This window comes from Aspergillus mulundensis (assembly GCF_003369625.1).
Source record: "Aspergillus mulundensis strain DSM 5745 chromosome Unknown scaffold_4, whole genome shotgun sequence".
Lineage (NCBI taxonomy): Eukaryota > Fungi > Ascomycota > Eurotiomycetes > Eurotiales > Aspergillaceae > Aspergillus > Aspergillus mulundensis.
This window is the reverse complement of record NW_020797892.1, coordinates 2,506,943-2,527,217: the sequence shown is the minus strand read 5'-3', so window position 1 is coordinate 2,527,217 and position 20,275 is coordinate 2,506,943. Positions and strand designations below refer to the sequence as shown.

The following is a 20,275-nucleotide window of genomic DNA, read 5'->3' as shown; positions in this document are numbered from 1 at the left end:
ATGTCACCACCATGGGCCGGATTTACTATCGTGACATGGGCATCTGCTCCACCAGCGGCCGATAGCGGCCGGCGCCTATGTGCTGGGCCATAGCTGAGCCAGGCCACTGAGGCTGAGAATGAAAGCACTATGTTTTCGGTTTTTATGTCCTTAATATCATACCTTGCAAGAGCTTGTCCAGAGTGGGAGTCCAGACTCAGAGAGACCCAGAAGCAAGGAGAGCTCGGACTCACGAGCGAGGGCGAAAGACGGCAAGACTCCATAATAATCCGGCCCCCAACAACGACGCAATTCAAGGCTATCTCGGCCGTGGACCTGGTTTACTCTAGACTAGACTCACGGGGCCGTGACGGCCCCATAAAATTAACTTGCGAGTTGCCAAGTTGAACTTGACGGTGGCCCAGCTCCTTACGCGCGGGCCAATTGAAGGGCCGCGATTTGGTGATCGATTCGAGCTGTTGATCAGCAGACTCCCGAGCTGCCAGCTAAGCCTACGGCGCTGTTCTTTAGGCCTAGTGTGTTCACTGCCACTTCTATGAAGTATGCCCTGAGCCTGCGTATGACGATGCACTTCCCGGTCATCTCAGACTCAGACTTAGAAGCCTAAAGTACGAATGTGCTGGCCAAGCCTCGTAAACCAGAGTATCCGTGTTTGCCTCAGACTCAGTAATGGGTTATCCCTGTGACGCGTGAGTTCAAACTGAGCGTGTACGGAGCACCTTTTCCTTGATACATCATACGAGCTGTGGCTGCAAGATATACATCACCCGGCGCATCTATGGCTTGTTATCACCTACGCCACAAACGACCTCTCAAGAAATATTATACGAGGCGGAAGTTCCTCCGCAAGTGCTAATTGGTGGGCGGATGGGCATTGTAAGAAAGTAGGCGTGAAGTATACATGCATATAAAGTACCAGCCTTGAGGCTTAGGTGGAGCTCTGTCCAAAAAGAAAAGGAATTTTATACAAGGCGGATTTTACTCCGCAGGATTTAATTGGTGAGCAGATAGGCATTGTGGATAGGCATTGTATGTAAGACAGTAGGCATGAAGTACGGAGTACACATGCATATAAAGTAACAGCCTTAGAGCTTAGAGGCTTAGAGAACTATATCCAAAAGAAGACCCAACAAGCGAAGAATAGAACACTACAACTTCGCCTTCCCCTCCTTCGGCTGATTCTGCCAGGCGAACCCAATCTCCTTGCCAATCCCAGGCTCAACAATAACATTCACAATCGTAACGGTATCGCTCGCGAAGCCCTCCCTCGTAGCCCTCTCGAGCTCCTCCTCATTCCGAACAAAGTACCCCTTCCCACCACACATCGTGGCGAGCATTTCGTACCGCGTCTCGTAGAGCAGACTAGTCGAGCGCAGGCCCTTGGTTGTACCCTGGGCATCCGACGCGGTGGGCTCGGACTTCTTGGTGTCGTTGGCCACAGTTTGGTCTTGTAGTGTCCTCCACGCATCTTCCGAGGTACTATCACCGTGGTAGATGCCCGAGTTATTGACGACAAAGATCAGTGCTGGGATACGGTACCGCGCCAGTGTCTCGATCTCCATCGCGCTGAAGCCAAACGCGCTGTCGCCTTCGAAGGCGACGATTTTCTTGGGCCGCGATGTGCTGGTTTCGGGTGTCGCGTTGAAGGCCTCGTGTGCGGCGACAATGTAGCCCATTCCGACGCCCATGGTGGCGTAGGTCCCTGCGTCCAGACGCTGGCGCGGGTGGTATAGCGGGAAGATGGAGCGAGAAATGTCCATTGTGTTGGCGCCTTCGGAGACATAGACAATGTCCCCATCATCGACTGGCGTCAAGAAGTTGAGAGTCGTTTTTATGATGTGATAGGCGCGTTGATATGTTAGTGGCGAGCCGGGGGCCGTCTGTCTGAGCGCTGCCTTTTCCGCCTTGTCTTCATTCTTGTTGGCCGATTCGGCGAGGAGTGACGGGAACTTTGCAGAGGCCGAGTATTTCCAGTTGGATAGGGATGCCGTGATCTGATCAACGACTAGACTGATATCTCCGAGGATGCCGAGCTCGGAGGCCCCAGCGTTGCGCCCGATCTCCTCCGCGCAGATGTCTACCTGGATTATCTTCGCGCCAGGGGACCACTTCGGCGGCTCACCAAAGTGTAGGATCCAGTTCAAGCGTGCGCCGAGAACAAGCACGACATCTGCATTTTTCAGTGCGGCGCTTCGTGCGCTTGATGCATTCAGAGGATGTGAGTCCGGTACCACTCCCTTGCCCATCGGCGTAGGCAAGAACGGGATTTGTGTCTGCTCGACCAGTTGGCGAATACCCAACTCTGCACGCGCATACGCTGCGCCCTTGCCAATGATTATGAGAGGTGCGCTAGCAGCCTTCAGCAGCTGGGTGGCCTTCAAGATCAACGCTGGATCACCGCTCGCTTTAGGTGGTGCCGAGACGAGCAGGTTCTCTGGCTGCGGTACCTCGAATCCCCGTGCCAGCTTCCCTTGGATAATATCGGCAGGCAGATCGACGAAGGTCGGCCCCGGCCGACCATACCAGCATGTCCGATAAGCATTCTTGACAGCATTTGGGATGAAGTCGAGTGATGAAGCGCGCGCAGCGAACTTTGTGTGAGGGGCCAAGAGGGTGATGGCGTCTAACTCCTGGAAAGCGCCCTTTGTGACGGCGGTGGTCTCAGCTGACCCAGCAAGCACAAGGAGAGGGAAGTTGTTTGCCGTGGCATTTCCAATCTATGCGGGCGTCAATTATGATGGTATTCAAGTGATCGAAGTAGGCAGCCTTACTCCGGCCAAGGCATGGAGGACTCCAGGCCCCCCGACGACAAGACAGACACCAGGGCGTCCTGTCATGTATCCATAGACACTGGCTGCATAGCTGCAAGCTTGCTCGTTCCGGAATGCCACGAATCGGATGCCTAGGTTGATTGCCTCTTCTGCAATCTCGACAACGGGGATGCCGACGATGCCGAAGATGACTGTCACCCCGAGGTCGCGCAGGGTGCGCGCGATGAGCTGAGCGCCTGTTTTCACAGCCATTTCTGCATTATTTCAGATGGTTTCATGGACTGGAATTGACCATGTGCACGATGGTAGCCTAGACAAGAGTGGAGAAGGCAACGGCTGGAGCGGAGAGAATGCGGGACTCCAGTGCCGAGGCAAAGAGATGAGGTCATCCATGATCCAAGTGGCTTCATGCAACAGCGTACATTCTAGATGGGAGTCTGTCGCTAGTATTTACAGATATCCAATAGTATCTAGGCCCAGCCCGATTCATGCCCTCACGCTTTAGAACTCAAACTCCTTGCGGAATATATTGACATCCATGCCCGCTTCGACCGAATCGGCCAGATCCCGTCGGCCCATTTGGCTGAAGACTCGTCGCAGGGTGTCGTAGAGGTTAGTGCTTTGGTTCGCAACAATCATGCGGTTGAGTTCCGCTTCGTTAATGGATCCGTCCTTGCCGCCCACGATCTCCCGGGCGCGCTCTTTTCCTTCTTCCTCGACCACGCGATGCATCGATAAAGCTCCCAGCAGGTGTTGCGCTGCTTCTGGGTAGCAACCGATGTTGATGCACGATACACCTAGATTGTATCGTGCTCGGACAAAATTAGGGTTAATAGTCAAAGCTTGTTCGTAGGCCTCAATAGCCTCCTCCGATCGGCCAGAGTTGGCGAGCGTAGCTCCTAGGCGGTTCCAAAGCAGGTGAAGCTGCTCTCTCTGGTTCGTGGTTCCGGATTCGGTGCTGGCCAGGGCTGTTGTAAAGCAGTCCACAGCCTTCTCGTATTCTTCTGCGCAGTAGAAGAGCACTCCCAGGCCAACCTGAACATCGGGATCCATTTGCGCCCCCGACGGCGATAATTGAGCCGCCTGGATAAAGAGGTCCGTGACACGTTCATGAAGAATTTGGCGGTCAGTGAAGCCCAGGTCGGCGTCTGAGGATAGGTTATCGGGGTTGATGATTTGAGGGTATTTGACCGAGAGCCAGCGCTCGAGTGTGCGGTAAGCTGTCGAGTCATACCCTTCGTTTGTGTATGACACAGCAAGTCCCATGAGGGCATCGAGATTGTTTGGGTCGGCCTTGAGAGCCTGCTCGAGTGCCCGGATGGCAGGGAGTTCCTTCTCATTCTGGGCCTGAGCGGTCCCCAGCATAGTCCAAGCCTTCACATGTTTAGGGTCTTTCTGCACCGCGGCCTCAAATGCCAGGGCTGCCAGGGACAGATTACCGCCCTCGTGCATGATCTTCATACCCTCTTCAAATGGATTGGTGACGTCGCGGAAGACATTCTCCTGCTCGAACGAGTAATCGCCCAACCGAGGCTCCCTGAACCGAGTATTTAGATTGTCGAAACCGTCCCACTCGGCCATATCACCCATGTGTAGATTATCATCAATATTGTAATCGACGTCCTCCGCCAATTTCCTATTCGTTGCCGTCTCAGCTTGAACTCTCTCCCATACGCTCTCAAAATGACTGTGGTCATCGGAACTGGTGATGGGGACTGACCTGTCAAGATCATTCAACTCCGCCTCTATGGCTGCATTGGCCTCATCGTCTAGCTTGCCCTGATCCGCCGTCTCAATCTCCTTAAACTGAGCCTCCCAATTCTCGTCGTCGAGCTCAATCATCCGCCCCTTCCCTTTATCTTGCGTTGCAGCCTCAGCTGGCTGCTGTTGTTGCATACCCATAGGGCCAAAGCCAGGCTGCATCATTCCCATCCCGCCGTAACCCATGTACCCCATACCCATTGGCCGCTGGTAACCACCCATCATCGGAGTCTGCCCGGCGGTAACTGGACTAGCGGATTGCGGGACGCTCATTGTACTTTGCTGTTGGAAACGGGCAAACTCGGCCGGCGTAAATCCCGATCCGTTGTTCAACATGGGACCCTTAGGCCCGGCAAAGGCAGCCTCCATACGAGCTTGCTCTCCTGGGTCGAACTCCGCAGCCCACCCCGGGGAGCCCGTTCGTGGCGTTGTGTGCATCTGCTCTAGTTGTTGCCTCACTTGTTCCATCTCCATCCTCATATGTTGCTGTGGGCCGCCCGGGAGCTGGGCAGACTGTTGGGCGAACTCGTCCATCATCTAAACAGCACATTATTAAGCAGCTGTTCAAGAAGAAAGTCCGGGGGGAGCGCATGTACCTGGTCGTGACCCCCCATCATCCCCTGCGAGCGCATACCCTCTTGCATTCCGGGACCGCGCCCAACAAGCCGGTCTCGCTGAAGCGACTTGTCATCTTGGACATGCTTCGTGAACTGTGTCAGTGGGTTTCCCGCGGTGGAACATTCAGCGCCACCAAGGAATGACATTGTGGGAAAAGCCGCAACAACTGTTACGGCAGAAAGATAGAATAGAAAGACTGATTCGGAAAAGGCTGTGAGAAATACACGGGCGTCGTGAATAAGGATAGGATGGACGAGTGAGGAGAAGTTGGAGGTTCAAGTTGACAGCCCAGATGCTCTGAAACGTGGGGTTCGGCGCGGAAACGCAAAAACCTGCCGAGGTCCCCCGAGTAGTCACGTGGGATACATGTCTCCGTACGGGCAAGAATACTGGTATGGTAGGTTTGTAGTGGTATCTTCGATGATATGCATGAATATATAGTACAGTTTATACGCTAAGAATACATTCAATCAATCCAGATGCATAGGTATAATTGTCCCAACTCCAAAGTGCCAAGATCAAACAGCAACAGGAAAGCCTCCTTGGGCCGTCTTCGTATTGTTGCTAAAAGTCACCAACAGCCGCCGCCCGTAAGGCTTCCGGTGCGCAAGCTTTTCGTGTGCGACCATCGCACTCTGGATATCAAGGAATTCTGCGTGAATATATCCACGGAGCGCACCTGTTTCGCGGTCTACCGTTACCCGCACGTCAATTAGACCAACTAGATCCTTGACGAGATCGTGAAGGTCTCGGTCCGTCATCTCAAACGGCATATTGCCGATATAGAGCGTGTTCGTGGGTTTGGGATTCTTCCAGCTGTTCTTGAGGTTGGCCTGTGCATAGTACAGGGTCACACGGCGTCCCTCAAATACTCGCATATGCATCGCATCGATGGCGCGTTTTGCCGCAGCGTTGCTACTAAATTGTACGTAGCCATACCTGGAGCACCACATAGGTTATGCATTAGCCACGAAGACCCAAAGAGCCAGCCAAAATCATGAAAAATGTGTCAATGACTTACCCTTTGCTAATGCCCCGGTTGTCGTAGATAATGTTCACGCCTTCCACAACGCCGTACTTGGCCATCTGTCTCCTGAGGTCCTCCGCCGTGACGTCGTAAAAGAGGTTCCCGATGAATACTGTTTCCCTGGGTTCATATTGCAATCGCCTCAACAACTCCAGTTTCTCGCTATGGGTCATATGTTTATTTGAAGCAACGGCCATCGCTTCTTTAGCGGCTGCTTCCCTAATTTGCGAGATGTCGAAATTTTGGTCGGCGTCATATTCGTCATCATCTCTTGTGGCCATCTTTGTTATTTGGGCAAGCATAGCTCCAATAGCCGAGCTCCGCTCAAGCTCTTCTGGCTTCTTTTCCGCCGCAACCTTGTACCCGGGTGCCGCTGGGACACTGTCAGCGAGAGTCGTTTGGTTCGAGTCCGTGGAATATGTGTTTCCACTAGCTGCTCCATCTTCTTGCTCCTTCTCCTCAGTCTCTTCTGATGTCTCTTCTGTTAGAACGCTACTCGTAGTCGCAGTATCCGAAGTGTTCGACTCCAGTCCATCTTCCAGATCCCCTTTCACAACTTCCTTCTCAGCAGCAGTCGCCTCTGGAGTCTCGACTGGAGATGGCGAATCCAGCGTGTCATCTGTGGCTCTCTTTATCGTAGTCGCACCGCCCGTATTCGTCACTGTAGGCGTATTCGTCGTTGTACTTGGCGCGGCGACATCTTTCGGTTCCAACGGGCCTTTCGCCTCCTCTGCCGTCGATCTACTGTATAGAAATGTTCGACGGGCAATCACGGGCCGATGGGCGCGCGGTACTGCGGTCAATCTCGATCGGACTATCGGAGCTGGTGACGCCAGAAGGCGACAAGCGGCGCGGCGGAGGGAATACCTACATGGCATCGAAGTAAGCACGAGTTCTAGAATGTCAGTCTGGGAGGGAAGCACACATGTCTACTTCTTTCTAGACATCAAACATTTCCGACTTTCCACGATTGGCAGTGCCAATCAAAAGATCTGTATGAAAAGTTGATGGCAGCGGACAATGCTAGTCACGTGCTGATAACGATAGTGCGCGCCGCAACGCATGGTCTAGGCCGAGTACCTACACTGATTGATAAAGCATGGAAGTAAAAATATATTGTTTCATAAGTATACAAGTGAAGATTCCCATCGTCAGCCGACGCCAGACTTATTTTCACACCGGCCATAGAAATGCTATATTTCGTCATAATCATCATATACACGCCAGGAGCGGAGATGGAGAGCATATTGGTACAATGTCCACAAGGTCCAGGGATAAGAAAATTCAAACAGTGGGGGAAAAGAATCATGGATATCAGGTATCAAATATAACGCTGTCAAATCCACCGGGTGGGTAATATAAAGAAAATGCACTGGAAAAGACAGTGCTGAATAGGAAAGTCATATACTATAGATACCTAAACGTTGACGTCTCATGCCTGCGATAGATGCAACCCCACGGTATTTCGGGCAAAAACTGGATTAAGCCCTTGATAATGGCTTGTGTCGATGTTCATGATGGGCCGTCGTTTTCGTACCCATTGTTGGGGAACAAGTTTGTGGTGCGGGGTAGGGGTCGGATTCTATCCGCAGTGCTTCCCTGCGCCGCTGCTAGTTGTGGGGGTGATAAGGGACCAGGGGTTTGTTGTATATCCATGGGAGACCACCAGGTGCCCGAAGGGTCGAGCGTCCCGCCTTGAATGTAGTTGTCCCAAGCATCCTAGGCCATGTTAGTCCTGTAGGTTAAAGGCGAATGTAAGTAGATTAACGTACCCAGTCAAGATTGACCTGCATATCCGGCATCTGGCCAAACATGTTGTTGAATATAGAGGAGGCACCAGAGGTTGCCTCTGGCACTCCGAATCCCCCGAGACTAGGCAGTGCAGGTTCTGTAGATTTCAAGGACGCATCATTAAACGCTGCACCCTGGCCGATCGGGGTCATTCCACTGCTGAGCAGCCCCAAGGTCATCGCGGCGCTTTGCTTCTCATCTTGAGGCTCGAACGCCGGAGTCACGGGTGTGCCTTCAAGCTTTCCCCGCTGCTGGAGGCCAGTCAGCATCACGCCAAGAACGCCGCTGGCTTTCCATGCATCCATTGTTTCGTCCCGAAGCTCGTCCCAAATATCTTTGCTTCGTTGCACAGCAGCCATCATCTCTTCCCGCCTTTCTCTACCCCAGGCATAGGTATCAGAAGATGTCCTGGAAGCACTTGGCAAATTGTATCCATGGTAGAGATCGAGACACAGAATCGTGGCGGCTTGCAGAAAATCACTAGAGCTGAGCGTTGTTACTCGATTCTGTCGACTGCGTAATCGACCCGTCGGCCGTGTTTCCACATGGAGCATCGACTGAAACCGTAATAACTCCAAGGCTGAGTCAATGCATGTTCGGCGCGAGTGTGTGAACCGCGGGTTTTCCCGAGCCCGAAGAAGATATTTTCGATGGAGCACACATTGCGCTCGGTGGTAAACACTCATCACCTATATGCCGTCAGAATGGGAAAGGCTAGTCGGGTCCAAAAGTCAAGGGACTTACAGAAAAGCGAGACATGATAAGCACAAGAGGATCGAGCGGGGACTCTTCGAAGGGCCGCATAAGAAGGTGTTCCGGTATCATATCGCGCGCTCGGCGAAGCTCCGAGTCCATCTCCATAACTTTGTCATATGACGGATTCTGGAGAGAGGCAGTCTGCTCAATCGCCTGGCCCAGAACGTTCGCTAATCGTGACTTGGTGATAAGGTAGGAAAGTGGGGTGGGCTCGCCCGGCGGCCGCGAAGGGGGAAGCTCTTTGCAGTTTTCGTCAAAATCATCATCGTAGAGGTTGCGTGGAAGCTCAGTGTCACTGTCCGCCATACGGATCATACTAGGCAACCCAACTTGGCAGGAAAAGAGAAGATCGGCCTGTCGAACGAAAGACCACACCCTACGGCGCATTTCGCCCTGGAAAGGCGTGATGTTTGGGAATGCTTTTGAGTCACGGTGATACCCCATCCTCATCGCCAATCGAACGATAACGCCATTGAGAACCCAAACCGAGATGTCCGCCTCCTTTGTTTGGCAGAAATCTCCATGGAGGTGGAATGCCAAGCACTCAATTAGGTACGGATAGGGTTTCGTATAATCAGCCAGCGTGAGACACATCGCCACAAGGTTTCGAAATGTGCCAGCCATATCTAGTGATTTGCCCCTGAACTCAGGAGGTTCATCACCCTCTCGATAATACGACAGCATGGAGAGCCGCATCATGGCAAAGAGCATTCCGATCCAGACAATGCAGGTCTGGGAAGGGTCTTCCCAATGTTTATTGTACTAGATCCAGATTAATCGACGATACCGTAAAGGATGTGCCTAGGACTTGCCTACCTGGGCCTGAAAAGTAGGGCCGTGAAGAAAGTCTGACCCTTTTTGTTAGCGTCCGATGTTGAACGTAGAGCGTCAGCGGGTTTGGTTGAGCACATACGGGTAGCAGGATCGTAGCAGTTGAAATAACGCGCTATGAGCATATCTGTAGTGTATTTCGAAGGGAACGAAGACATGATTTCAGCTCTGCTGGTAACTTTCATGGCCCCGAAAAGCAGGGTAGAGCCAGGAACGTCAGTGGGAAGTTTGGTTGCCTTCAATTTCTCCGCTTGCTCTTCATATTGCTTCTTATGCGTGTGGAAGTAATTCTTCACCTCGGATATCTAGGCGATGGGGTGAGTACACAGACATTGAGGTCCTCAAGATGATGAATTACCTCACTAAGGACAGACGCCCAGTGCGCATCGCTGATGTAATACGACTTGTTGTTATCCACTTTCATGATACCAAATGACTTGGTAACTTGCTCGGTTTCGCTTTCCTCCTGAATAGGAGCATCATCGTCAATGTCCAAATCATGGACATGCTGTCCAGATCCCGTGCTACTGCTCGTTCCGGATATTGCTGCCATGGCGGCTGCAGGGCCTTCGGATTGCGACCCATTGGTCATCAGTGATAATACCAGACCCTCTAGTCGGTCGATTCTGTTCTGCATGTCATCAGGGGAGGTCGAAGCAGCTTGGTTCGCGGAGTTCTTCCTTCGAGAATTGGTCTGAGCGTATGTGCAGGAATGGGCATCCCCGCGTTTGACGCAGTTCTCACAGGGGTGCGCACGGTTGCATTTCAACCTGTCGGACGTTAAGAATCCACTGGCATGAAGGGAAGGGGGGCTTTAAACATACTTCCTATGCCGACAAGGACCGCAGGACAAAGGCACTCGATTTCGTTTTCGAACGACTCTGTACTGACCTTCGGGGGAAGGACCGTTGCTTGAAGAGGTTGTGGAGGGAGGCGTCGGGCTCATGTTGATGTAAAAGTGTTTACCGAGAATTCGAGTATATCGAGCGACAGCCCAGGGCCTGAGAAAGTGCTGAGAATAATCAACCGAGGATGCCGATGATGCTTGACCAGTCACCACTCCAGACGAAGCCTCAGTGCCAGCGCCTACTTAATTAATGAGGTGCCGGCCCACTGACAAGAGGCACAATGTTCGACGAGTGTCCAGCTGCAACGATTCCCAGTCACACCTGCCAGTCAAAATAGCTGAGATCGGTCGCCGATAGCGATACCTTAGATGAATGAGGTGTATAATGGGACTTTGGTTTATTCGAGTATGTGGCGGTCGGTTTGTGCGAGAAGCTGAAATGCACCTGATACGTGTTGGCGGGCAGGTAAGGGCTAAGGGCGGGGTGAGGACGAATACCTGGCACGATGTCGAAATGCAAGCTGGAGGGAAGAGGCGACGAGACTGATAGTGTATGTGGTATTGGTACTCGGCTACCCGCCAGCAATGCTATATATATAGCAGGAGCGAGGATCAAGGTGCAACAACAAACGTGGGAATCGTCTCTGACTCGATAGTGCCAAGATCGATCGCGAACGGTGGTGAGGTACAGAGTTGCGTGGGCAGAGCCAGTCTTGACTCGTAACGTCTATCAACAAGTTAAAAGCACGCGCTATCCCGGTGTCTCTGGTGTTGAATCCGGACGGGCAACACAGTCCCAGCAGAGAAGAAGAGAAGGACCGCAAACGGGAGTCTTGACTCTTGAGACTTCCTAGCTTGGCTCTGCTTAGTGAGGAGGAGACGTTATCTCCGTTATCACCATGAGGCAAAGGCGGTCAAACTCCTGCCCTTTTGGTCAGTTCCGCCTGCCAGACTGTGTTTCATGGACCAGGACTGACCTGCGACTGTGGGATGGCCTCTGGCCTTTCTTTGTTCGTGGATGATCCAGAAGATCGGCTATGACATGGACCGCTCCTCCTACGCTCATCATCGCCAATTATAATCAGCAATGTCCGACAAGCGCCCATCATAGGCTGCCACAGCCTTCGTCACCATGCCACAGGAATCAGGCGCTAGCCCGGGGGCTGAAAATGCTCTCTGAACCGCCTCGTCTTGTTAGTCGGATCCCGGTCGAGACCTCATCTTTCATTTGCTAGTTCGATTGCAGAGTCGCGTTAGGCTGTGGCTTTGCTGGATGGTTGAGTCACATCTCACGTCCACTCCAACAAGGAGGGCAGACAGTGAGGTGGTTTGGTCTGGCATTTCACACCCACTTCCATCTTGGAGCCATACGGAGTCCACCAGCATTGGAGTGCTTGCTCAATGCTGTGCAGGATTATGAGGTTGAGTGGAAGCTTTGGACCTTGGTCCTGAAGTGTCAGACGGCGTCACGGATCATGGATGGGTTGGAGCCCTCAGACTGGAGATCCCTGGTCCACTGCATCAAAGCGGAGGCGGGTCGCAATCATAGTACCATACCCAAGCTTCATGACCAAGCTTCGTGCCTTCAGACAACCGTCAGATTTAGAAGAGACATCATCCTCCTAACCAGCAAAAGACTGCATGCAACGGCTGGAATGTAATATGTAGATACGCCGTAGAAAGCGATCTGACCAAGAAAAGCTATCAAAGTAATAAACTTTTACTGTACTTTTCTCCGGATATGCCGACCGCGTGATCTATCTAGATAATTCCGAAACATATTGGGGCAATAATAGTTACGCGGAGCAGTCTATCTGTTTGAATAAAACATTGAGTAATCGATTGATCAACAAGGGTTGAGTGGTGATGTCGACTGATCAGAGGATGTGCCTGCGAGGCTGCAGTGACAATCCCTCACCTTCCCGCAACTCAATCTATCTCTGCCATAAGGAAGTCAGCCTTGAGCTTCTCGGCGGCTTGTGGCTTGTCAATATTTGTCTCCGGCGTCCGCAGCTTGCTTTCCATCCAATTGTTGCTCTTCTACCTGTATGATCCCGTCCACGGACAGGCAGCTTGTCGAAACATTCTCGCCTACGTCCAGGACTGACTGGCGAAACCAGGCTGCAGTCAAAGCAGGAAACAGCACTCAGCCTATCATACTTGTAAGTCCCACAAGACATCATGCACAAACATCCCTGTTGTGAAGCCTTTTTTTCCCTTTGAACAAAGCTCCATCTTTGTGTGGTGGGGGAAGGAGCAGGCTGGACGTATAAGATCCCCTCAGCAACCGCGTCTCCATTTAAGCTCCTCTTCTCCCAGCGTTCCCTAACTTCGCCTCCTCCAGCTCTTAAAGTCATTTATCTTAACTTGATTTCATCCTAAACATCATTGTTCAGCATCGGCACACACCGAGCCACTCGCTTCAATATTCTCATTTCTCTATCCATCCACCATGTCGAGCGCCGGAGGCCCACCCCAGCGGGGCGGCCGCGGAAGAGGCAGTGACCGCGGTAGAGGACCTGGGGAAGGTAGAGGACGCGGAGGATACCGTGGTGATCGTGGGGGAGGCCGCGGAGGAGGTCGTGGCTTGTTCCAGGATCTGCCCCATCGTCCTGCTCAGGGCGATTCTGGACGAGGAGACTTCAGAGGTCGCGGTGGTCGTGGTGGACGTGGTGGTGGTCAAGGAGGCTCTGATCAAGGCCCTCCTATCCACTCGTATGTCGCCTTTATTTTCCCCTAGAGATATCCAGGTTTGGCTGTCATATACTAAAATTTATCTTATTAGCCCTCCCGGTGGTGCGCCGCAACCCAGTGCCAGAGTCACGCAGGCGGAAAATGCCCAAGCATCATCTCTCGTCAAGAAAGAGCGGTCTGTTGGATATCCCGAACGGCCAGGTTATGGCACCCAGGGACGGTCCGTTCAGCTCTTTGCAAATTATTTCGAGCTCAAGTCTGTCGGAAAGAGTCTATTCCGGTACCACATTGATATCGATGGGGGCCCCCGCAAACCTCCCGGGAGGAAAGCGAAGCAGATTATTAGCCTGTTCCTCGATGATCATTTCCCACAGTTTCGTCGCAGCATTGTGACGGACTACAAGTCGAACATGATTTCGCATGTGAAGATCATGGAGCAGGACCAGGTGCCAGTCAAGTACACCGTGACCTACCGCGGGGAGAAGGAAGACGGTCCTCGAGAAAACCCGGAAACCTACCGTGTAACATGCCAGTTCACAGGTCGGGTTGACCCTGCTGAGCTTCTCAACTACCTGACTTCTTCCAACGCAGCCAACATGCTCCATGAAAAGGCAGAGATCCTGCAAGCTCTTAACATCGTTTTCGGTCATCACCCTAAATCATCTAACTCCATTGCCTCGGTTGGAGCGAACAAGCACTTTGCAATCCAGGATGCCGTTACAGAGAAGTTCAATCTGGGAGCCGGGCTTGAAGCGCTTCGAGGCTACTTTGTCAGCGTCAGAGCGGCGACGGCGCGTCTGCTTGTTAATGTTCAAGTCAAATACGTTGCGTGTTACCAGGAAGGCCCTCTGGGTCACGTTATTCGCGAGTACCAGTACGATAACGGAAGAGGTGTCCCTGCGTTGAAAAAACTCCTTGACAAGCTCAGAGTACGGGTTACCCATATCAAAAGGACGAACAAAAAAGGGGAGGATATTCCAAGAATTAAGACCATCCTCGGTGTCGCCACTCCCAACGATGGAAAGTCGCTCGAGAAGCCACCAAGGGTCAATTGCCTTGGGGCTGGCCCGAACGACGTTTCGTTCTTTCTGGATGCTCCTGAACAGGGCAAGAAAAGCAAAAACATTGCTGGTCCGAAGCCCTCAGGATCATACATCACTGTTGCCGAGTTTTTCAAGCGAAGTAAGTGTCTCTTACTACAGATCGCTCTTTTCACAACAGAACTAACATTCCGAAGACTACAATATCCAGGTAGACTTTAACATGCCTGTGGTAAACGTCGGAAGCATAGCCAAGCCATCATACCTGCCCGTGGAAGTCTGTCAAGTTGTGTCGGGCCAACCAGCAAAGACGAAGCTATCGTCTAAACAAACACGGCAAATGTTGAACTTCGCAGTGCGAAGCCCAGCGCAAAATGCCCGGTCAATTGTCACCAACGGAACGAAAACGTTGGGTCTCGGGGATCATGCCAATCCTACCCTGGTACGTGCACTATTCCCCAACATCAGTACGATCGCTAATCCAATGGCCTTGACAGATGGATTTCGGCATTCAAACGAGCTCCAGCCTTATCACAGTGCCCGGGCGAGTTCTTCCTTCACCCAATGTTTACTACAAAGATGAGAAGTCAAAGGACAAGCAGATTACACCCATGTATGGCAGCTGGAACATGAAGTCTATCCGATTCTCGACAAGCTCCAACCTCCAAAAATGGGCATGCATTCTTATCAATGCTGGAGGCAGGCAATACTTCTCAGCTCCTGCCGACCTCCAGGAGTGTCTACAGCGGTTCACACAGAAGCTTAGAGAGGTTGGCGTGAATGCGAACCCCCCAGTGTCCATGACTCGCCTTGATATTACTGGACAAAGTGCTGAGACTCTCATCGACGCCAAAATCGCTGAGGTAATGCGTCAACATCAACCAAAATTGATATTAACGATTCTGCCCTGGAGCGACACTGCGATATACAACTGTGTCAAGAAGTCCTGTGACATCCGCCATGGCGTGCGCAACATCAACGTTCTCGCCGAGCAGTTTGCCAAGCGCAATGAGCAGTACTTTGCTAATGTCGGCCTGAAGTTCAATCTGAAACTCGGAGGTGTGAACCAGGTTGTCCGACCGAACCAATTGGGCATCATCGGTGAGGGTAAAACAATGCTTGTTGGTATTGATGTTACCCACCCATCGCCTGGTTCCGCCAAAGGTGCACCCAGCGTCGCAGCCATGGTAGCATCTATCGACTCTCTTCTTGGCCAGTGGCCCGCTGAAATTCGCATCCAAAGGGAATCCAGGACGGAGATGGTAGACGCCCTAGACTCCATGCTCCAAGCACACCTACGCCGCTGGGCGGCTAACCACAAAGGCGCTTACCCGGAGAACATTATAGTCTACCGCGATGGAGTCTCAGAAGGCCAGTACGATCTGGTCACAGAACAGGAACTGCCTCTACTAAGGAATGCCTGCAAGGACATCTATCCTGCTCCGGACACAGCGAAGAATCTCCCGCGGATTTCCATTATCATTGTCGGCAAACGTCACCATACCCGCTTCTATCCGACCCGCCAGGACGATTCAGACCGCTCTAATAATACTGTCAACGGCACAGTTGTCGACCGCGGTGTGACAGAAGCTCGCAACTGGGACTTCTTCCTGCAGGCCCATACTGCGCTCAAGGGGACGGCTCGTCCAGCCCATTATTACACCGTATGGGACGAGATTTTCCTCAAGCAGAAGATTACGCCCCCCGCGAAGAATGCAGCTGATATGCTCGAGGCAATGACTCACCATATGTGCTACTTGTATGGTAGGGCAACCAAGGCCGTCAGCATCTGTCCACCAGCCTACTACGCTGATCTCGTCTGCACGCGTGCCCGTTGCTACCTAAGCAGCGCATTCGAACCGGCTACGCCCACCGGTAGCGTCATAGGTTCTAGCGATCCAACCGTCATGGTCGATAGTAATGATGTGCTGATTCATCCAAACGTCCGGGATACGATGTTCTATATTTAAGATACTCTGTTCATGTCGTTCTTTTTGGCTTGTTTTGGCTAACCTCGAGAATATGATATGCAACGGTTTTGGACCCTAGATGATTACTTGGAACCCTCCTGATGCTCAAACGTGTGCTTGGAACTGGTGTAACTATAGGAACTTTTGGCTTTGAGCAATCACTAGCTAGATGGTCATTCTTACACCAATTTCGGGAAGACGTACATAGTTAACAGAATGAAGAATTTGTTTGTCCTACTAGAATATATATTTGCTCACGGATTACCCGCTCGCTTCTTTTCAAGAACATAACATTTCAGTATTTGGGCAGTAAAAGTGAAGGATTTATGTACATTGCTGAAGTTGGTTTGATTTACATTTCTACAAAGATCTAGGGGACTGCCCAAGACCACTGACTACTGAAGCATAGTGGAAGGGTTGACAATTGACGTTAAATATTGGGTATGATATTTGACAGGAACATAACAAGACTGAAGATAAAGAAAGTACGGAGGATGGAAGAAGCAAAAGCAAAAAGAGTTTTGAATGAAACAGGAGAAAGGTGCCTGGTGAGTAGTACAGGGAGAAGAAATATAAGGTACAGGAAACGTACAGTTGGTCCGCCACCAATTGAGATGGAAAGAAGAAAAAGAAGCATAATAAACAATGACAGTCATAGATCCATGCAGGCGTTTACCAAACAGAGTAGCCGTTGATATCACTGGGGATCCCGGGATTTCGGTCTCAAAGTTTGTTTCCCCGGTTAATCATGGTTAAGGTTCTGATTCGCGTCGGTGTGATCCTACTCCTCGTCATCAAATCCCCAGCTCCGCTGGTTGACATTCTGCAATGTCCGACGCTGGGGAGGACGCGCTACCTTGCTCGGCTCAGGCGACTTGTCAAAATGCCATGATGACTCTAACGCCTTAGCAGCCTTGACTCTATCCCCCGTGGGCTTCTTGTTCTCGTGGCTTACGTTGGTCTCTGGTTCATCCCAGTGGCTCTCGAAGTCCTTCTTGCGGTTGGGACCGTTATGCACAACTGAGAGGGGACGTTCTTTGCCGGCTTGCTGCTTGGCTTTCTCCTCTGCCTCGGCGTCTTCCCCCTCTCCGGCGTATAGCGTGTCTTTGTAGAGACCTAGGCCCTTGTTTCCATGTGATCGGATGATGCGCTTGTTGCCTTGCTCTTCGCCATCGGCGATCTGGAAGTGTGTTTCGGCGTCACGTCGGGGCTGCACGACGCGAGGCTTAGCGGGAGGTGTGTCCTGCTCAGGTTCGTCGTCGCTCCAACCGAAGTGGCGGATCTCCTCGCCTCGGGGTCCGCGCTTCGGCTTCTGAGGAGTCGAGAAGTCTTCAAAGTCCCAGTTGTTAACGTGACGAGAACCAGGGCGGGAGGCAGTCGGCTTGACCTCGCGACTGCTGTTATCACCGCCTAGCTCGAAGTGGTCGAATCGCTTGGGGTGCGCGCGGTAGGCAATCTGCTCTGGCTTCTCGCGAGAGGCGGTCTCATCGTCGTCATCGAAGATGCGAGAGGGCGCGAATTTCCTGCCGGCGCCGAGCTTGGGCACCATGGGAGAAGCCTGGACCTCCTCGGGTTCGAAGATGCGGGACGGGGCGAAGTTCTTGCCAGCGCCAGCCTTCGGGGCGATGGCACGGTTTCGCGAGGGCGTCTCGGGCACGTCGTCAATTCCTTCATCTCCTACAAACAGCTCACTGTAGTCACGGGGTGGAGGCTGCGCGGAGGCAGGGGCGCGAGGTGCGTGTACGGCCTGGCCGCGATCTTTGCTGGGAGAAAGGAGCTCGTACAGCGATTCGGCGGCGTAGGGGTCCTTGATGTGTTTCTTTCCGGGAGAGCCTGCGCGGGTCTCTTTCGCTGTGGTTGATGGCTCAGGCTGAGCTGCTGGGGGAGGTCCATTGTCGGCTGGTGCTGAAGCGGAAGCGGATTTGATCAGGCGAGTCTGCTTATCCGCGTCGCGAACGGGCCAGTTGCGAGAGCGGTTTCCAATAACCTCGACCTGTTTGAGGAGCGAAGCCTGGTCCCAGTAAATCCTGACGGTTTGGATTTCATTCTGCGCATTGAATCGGACGATATGGATCTACAGAAGCGACCACCCGCATTAGCACGCAGTCCACCATCGGAGAATTTGTTCATGGGAGAGCGCCCACCGTGGGGAACTTCGCGACGTGATCGAACAGGAACGTCTCGTCTAGGTTAGGGAGGTAAGCTCCACCTCCGGTAAGGAACTGAAGGTTGATCTCAATATCCAGAGACAGAGCGTTGGAGCCTTGTACACTGTCAAGAACAGTCTGAGAATTGATCTTGAGCTCCTGCTGCTTGGTGAGATGTTTGATGACTTTGTCGGCGCCCTTGATCTCAGTGGTAGTCGTGATATAGATCAAGGAGACATCAGACGCCAGCGGAGCCGCGCTGGGGCTCACTAGGAACTTCTGGTACACGTTCAGCAACGACATGGTGAGTATGAGGATTTGACTATGGAGAGAAATGTCCTTGACAGGAAAGTAAATAAAAGAAAGAGGCAAATGAGGATTTGTTTGGTTGCGCAAGAGGCGAACCACGGATGACCGTCACCACGAGTAATGTACTAGCACAGAGAAAGGACGGGTGGAAGAAGAATGCAGGGAAAATCTGGGATTGTCTTGTCTCTGCTTCCTTTATTTACAAGATTCAAGAGTAAGACACTCTGACGGGAAGGTTCAAGGCCTCGACTCTCAAGGAGGCTTCCAACACAAGGACTACAGCACAGGGCGCCACGCGGTATTTCGGCCGCTCTGGCCTCTGAGCAATAACAATGCCACGGGTCTGGTCAATCACAATAATAAGACGTCCGAATTGCAGCGTGACGGCGGCTCATCGACATCAAGGGTTCCTGGATAATTACCCAAATAATGGCCAAGGAGGCCAGGACTGGGGATCCCACATGCGACGGACGCACCAGTGTTTCACCACCACGCCCCCTCCGAGGCCGCGTCTCTCAGGCAACTGTATAAAAACAAGCATAACTGTATCGCCATAATAATAATGAATTGCTGTCATTATGCTCTATAGACTAGAAGATGCTTCAGTTCTCCTTGCCTCCAAATATCTTATTGTGTATCGGTATATTGCCTCTAGATAGTCTCCGCAGCCACTGCTCTCAGGCCACCACTTCATCCTCCTCGAGCGATGTCCGTGAAATAGATCTGCATCAGCCAAAGCAGAATCGCCCTTCTGCAAACAACAGTCTTTGGCCATCGCCAGAACTGCAGAGAGAGTAGATTGTTCAGCTTCAGCGTATGCCTGACCCAGATAATTCGTGAAAAGCCAGCGCGCCTCGCATGCTACTGCTGAGCAATTTCTGGGACGACTCTCGCGACTCGATAAGCTTGGTACCTGCGAATAGAATAGTGATTCTCCAGCGCTCCCTTTCGGGGTATGTTTCAGTGGTCGTAATCGTCATAAGCTCGAGAGCCTTGTATTCTTATAGTGGTCTGCGATAAGGTAGCGCATATTAGTACTGATAAACACTAAGCGCAAAGCAAAGCTCACCCTAGATAATCTTCTTTGATAGTTCCGATCGCATTAATCGCCGCAACATCCGGCTTGACGCCGAGAATCTTGAGTCGCAGACATGTGCCTTTCTCAATTACCTGGTCCGCATGATCGGTGTATTGTGGCGGCACTGTGTTGGGCTCCCACTTGATGTCGGATGGGATGTTCTTCAAATCAATTAGTGTCAAAAACGACAAATGCGCCACCGCCGCCAGGAGGAACGTACTTTGCGCGCAATGAAAACGGACAGTGGGCCAGCCAGGGTGAAAATACCCGTAGGCTTGACTGATGTGACAAGAGCATCAACCTATAAGCAAGTTAGACGCTATCCATGGCCGCGTCGAAGGCGCGCATACAGTCTCTCCTCGGAAAGGCTTCCAGATAATCGCCCGGTACTTGATTGTATATTCAGCTTGTCCGTTCCCCGGCAGCACTCGCCCCTCGCCGATATCGACCATGTCCATGACACATATCACAAAGTGGTCTCCGGTACACCGTCCCTCTTCTTCCTCGTTTAGGCGGTTGATAAGATATTCTCGCACATTCGGTCCGAAGTATGAGGGATGTAACGCGATGACTTTTGTCTCTTCTTTGAGGAAAAACATCGTGAAGGCTCGTCAAATTCGGGGGTGTGATAGTAG

General features: G+C 52.1%; 6 protein-coding genes across 6 annotated transcripts; 1 reads left to right on the top strand and 5 right to left on the bottom strand.

The window, feature by feature from the left end:
- Positions 1-1,148: 1,148 nt before the first annotated feature.
- Positions 1,149-3,023, bottom strand: DSM5745_05239 (indolepyruvate decarboxylase family protein; the record flags this gene model as incomplete). Its single annotated transcript, XM_026747255.1, has 2 exons — positions 1,149-2,717; positions 2,772-3,023. 2 exons carry the CDS (start codon positions 3,021-3,023, stop codon positions 1,149-1,151), a joined length of 1,821 nt encoding a protein of 606 aa, XP_026604735.1.
- A 249-nt stretch (positions 3,024-3,272) lies between these two features.
- On the bottom strand, positions 3,273-5,296 carry DSM5745_05238 (Peroxisomal targeting signal (PTS1) receptor protein peroxin 5; the record flags this gene model as incomplete). Its single annotated transcript, XM_026747254.1, has 2 exons — positions 3,273-5,069; positions 5,129-5,296. 2 exons carry the CDS (start codon positions 5,294-5,296, stop codon positions 3,273-3,275), a joined length of 1,965 nt encoding a protein of 654 aa, XP_026604734.1.
- A 372-nt stretch (positions 5,297-5,668) lies between these two features.
- Positions 5,669-10,501, bottom strand: DSM5745_05237 (uncharacterized protein; the record flags this gene model as incomplete). The annotated part of the gene is made up of 9 exons (XM_026747253.1): positions 5,669-6,089; positions 6,172-7,044; positions 7,715-7,896; positions 7,950-8,657; positions 8,713-9,486; positions 9,541-9,572; positions 9,638-9,860; positions 9,914-10,325; positions 10,380-10,501. The coding sequence occupies 9 exons, from the start codon at positions 10,499-10,501 to the stop codon at positions 5,669-5,671; spliced, it is 3,747 nt and encodes a 1,248-aa protein (XP_026604733.1).
- A 2,353-nt stretch (positions 10,502-12,854) lies between these two features.
- On the top strand, positions 12,855-16,106 carry DSM5745_05236 (putative RNA interference and gene silencing protein (Qde2); the record flags this gene model as incomplete). Its single annotated transcript, XM_026747252.1, has 4 exons — positions 12,855-13,117; positions 13,188-14,278; positions 14,334-14,578; positions 14,634-16,106. 4 exons carry the CDS (start codon positions 12,855-12,857, stop codon positions 16,104-16,106), a joined length of 3,072 nt encoding a protein of 1,023 aa, XP_026604732.1.
- A 781-nt stretch (positions 16,107-16,887) lies between these two features.
- On the bottom strand, positions 16,888-18,556 carry DSM5745_05235 (uncharacterized protein; the record flags this gene model as incomplete). The annotated part of the gene is made up of 2 exons (XM_026747251.1): positions 16,888-18,180; positions 18,251-18,556. 2 exons carry the CDS (start codon positions 18,554-18,556, stop codon positions 16,888-16,890), a joined length of 1,599 nt encoding a protein of 532 aa, XP_026604731.1.
- A 1,071-nt stretch (positions 18,557-19,627) lies between these two features.
- Positions 19,628-20,239, bottom strand: DSM5745_05234 (DNA-directed RNA polymerase II subunit RPB7; the record flags this gene model as incomplete). The annotated part of the gene is made up of 3 exons (XM_026747250.1): positions 19,628-19,801; positions 19,861-19,941; positions 19,991-20,239. The coding sequence occupies 3 exons, from the start codon at positions 20,237-20,239 to the stop codon at positions 19,628-19,630; spliced, it is 504 nt and encodes a 167-aa protein (XP_026604730.1).
- Positions 20,240-20,275: the final 36 nt, after the last annotated feature.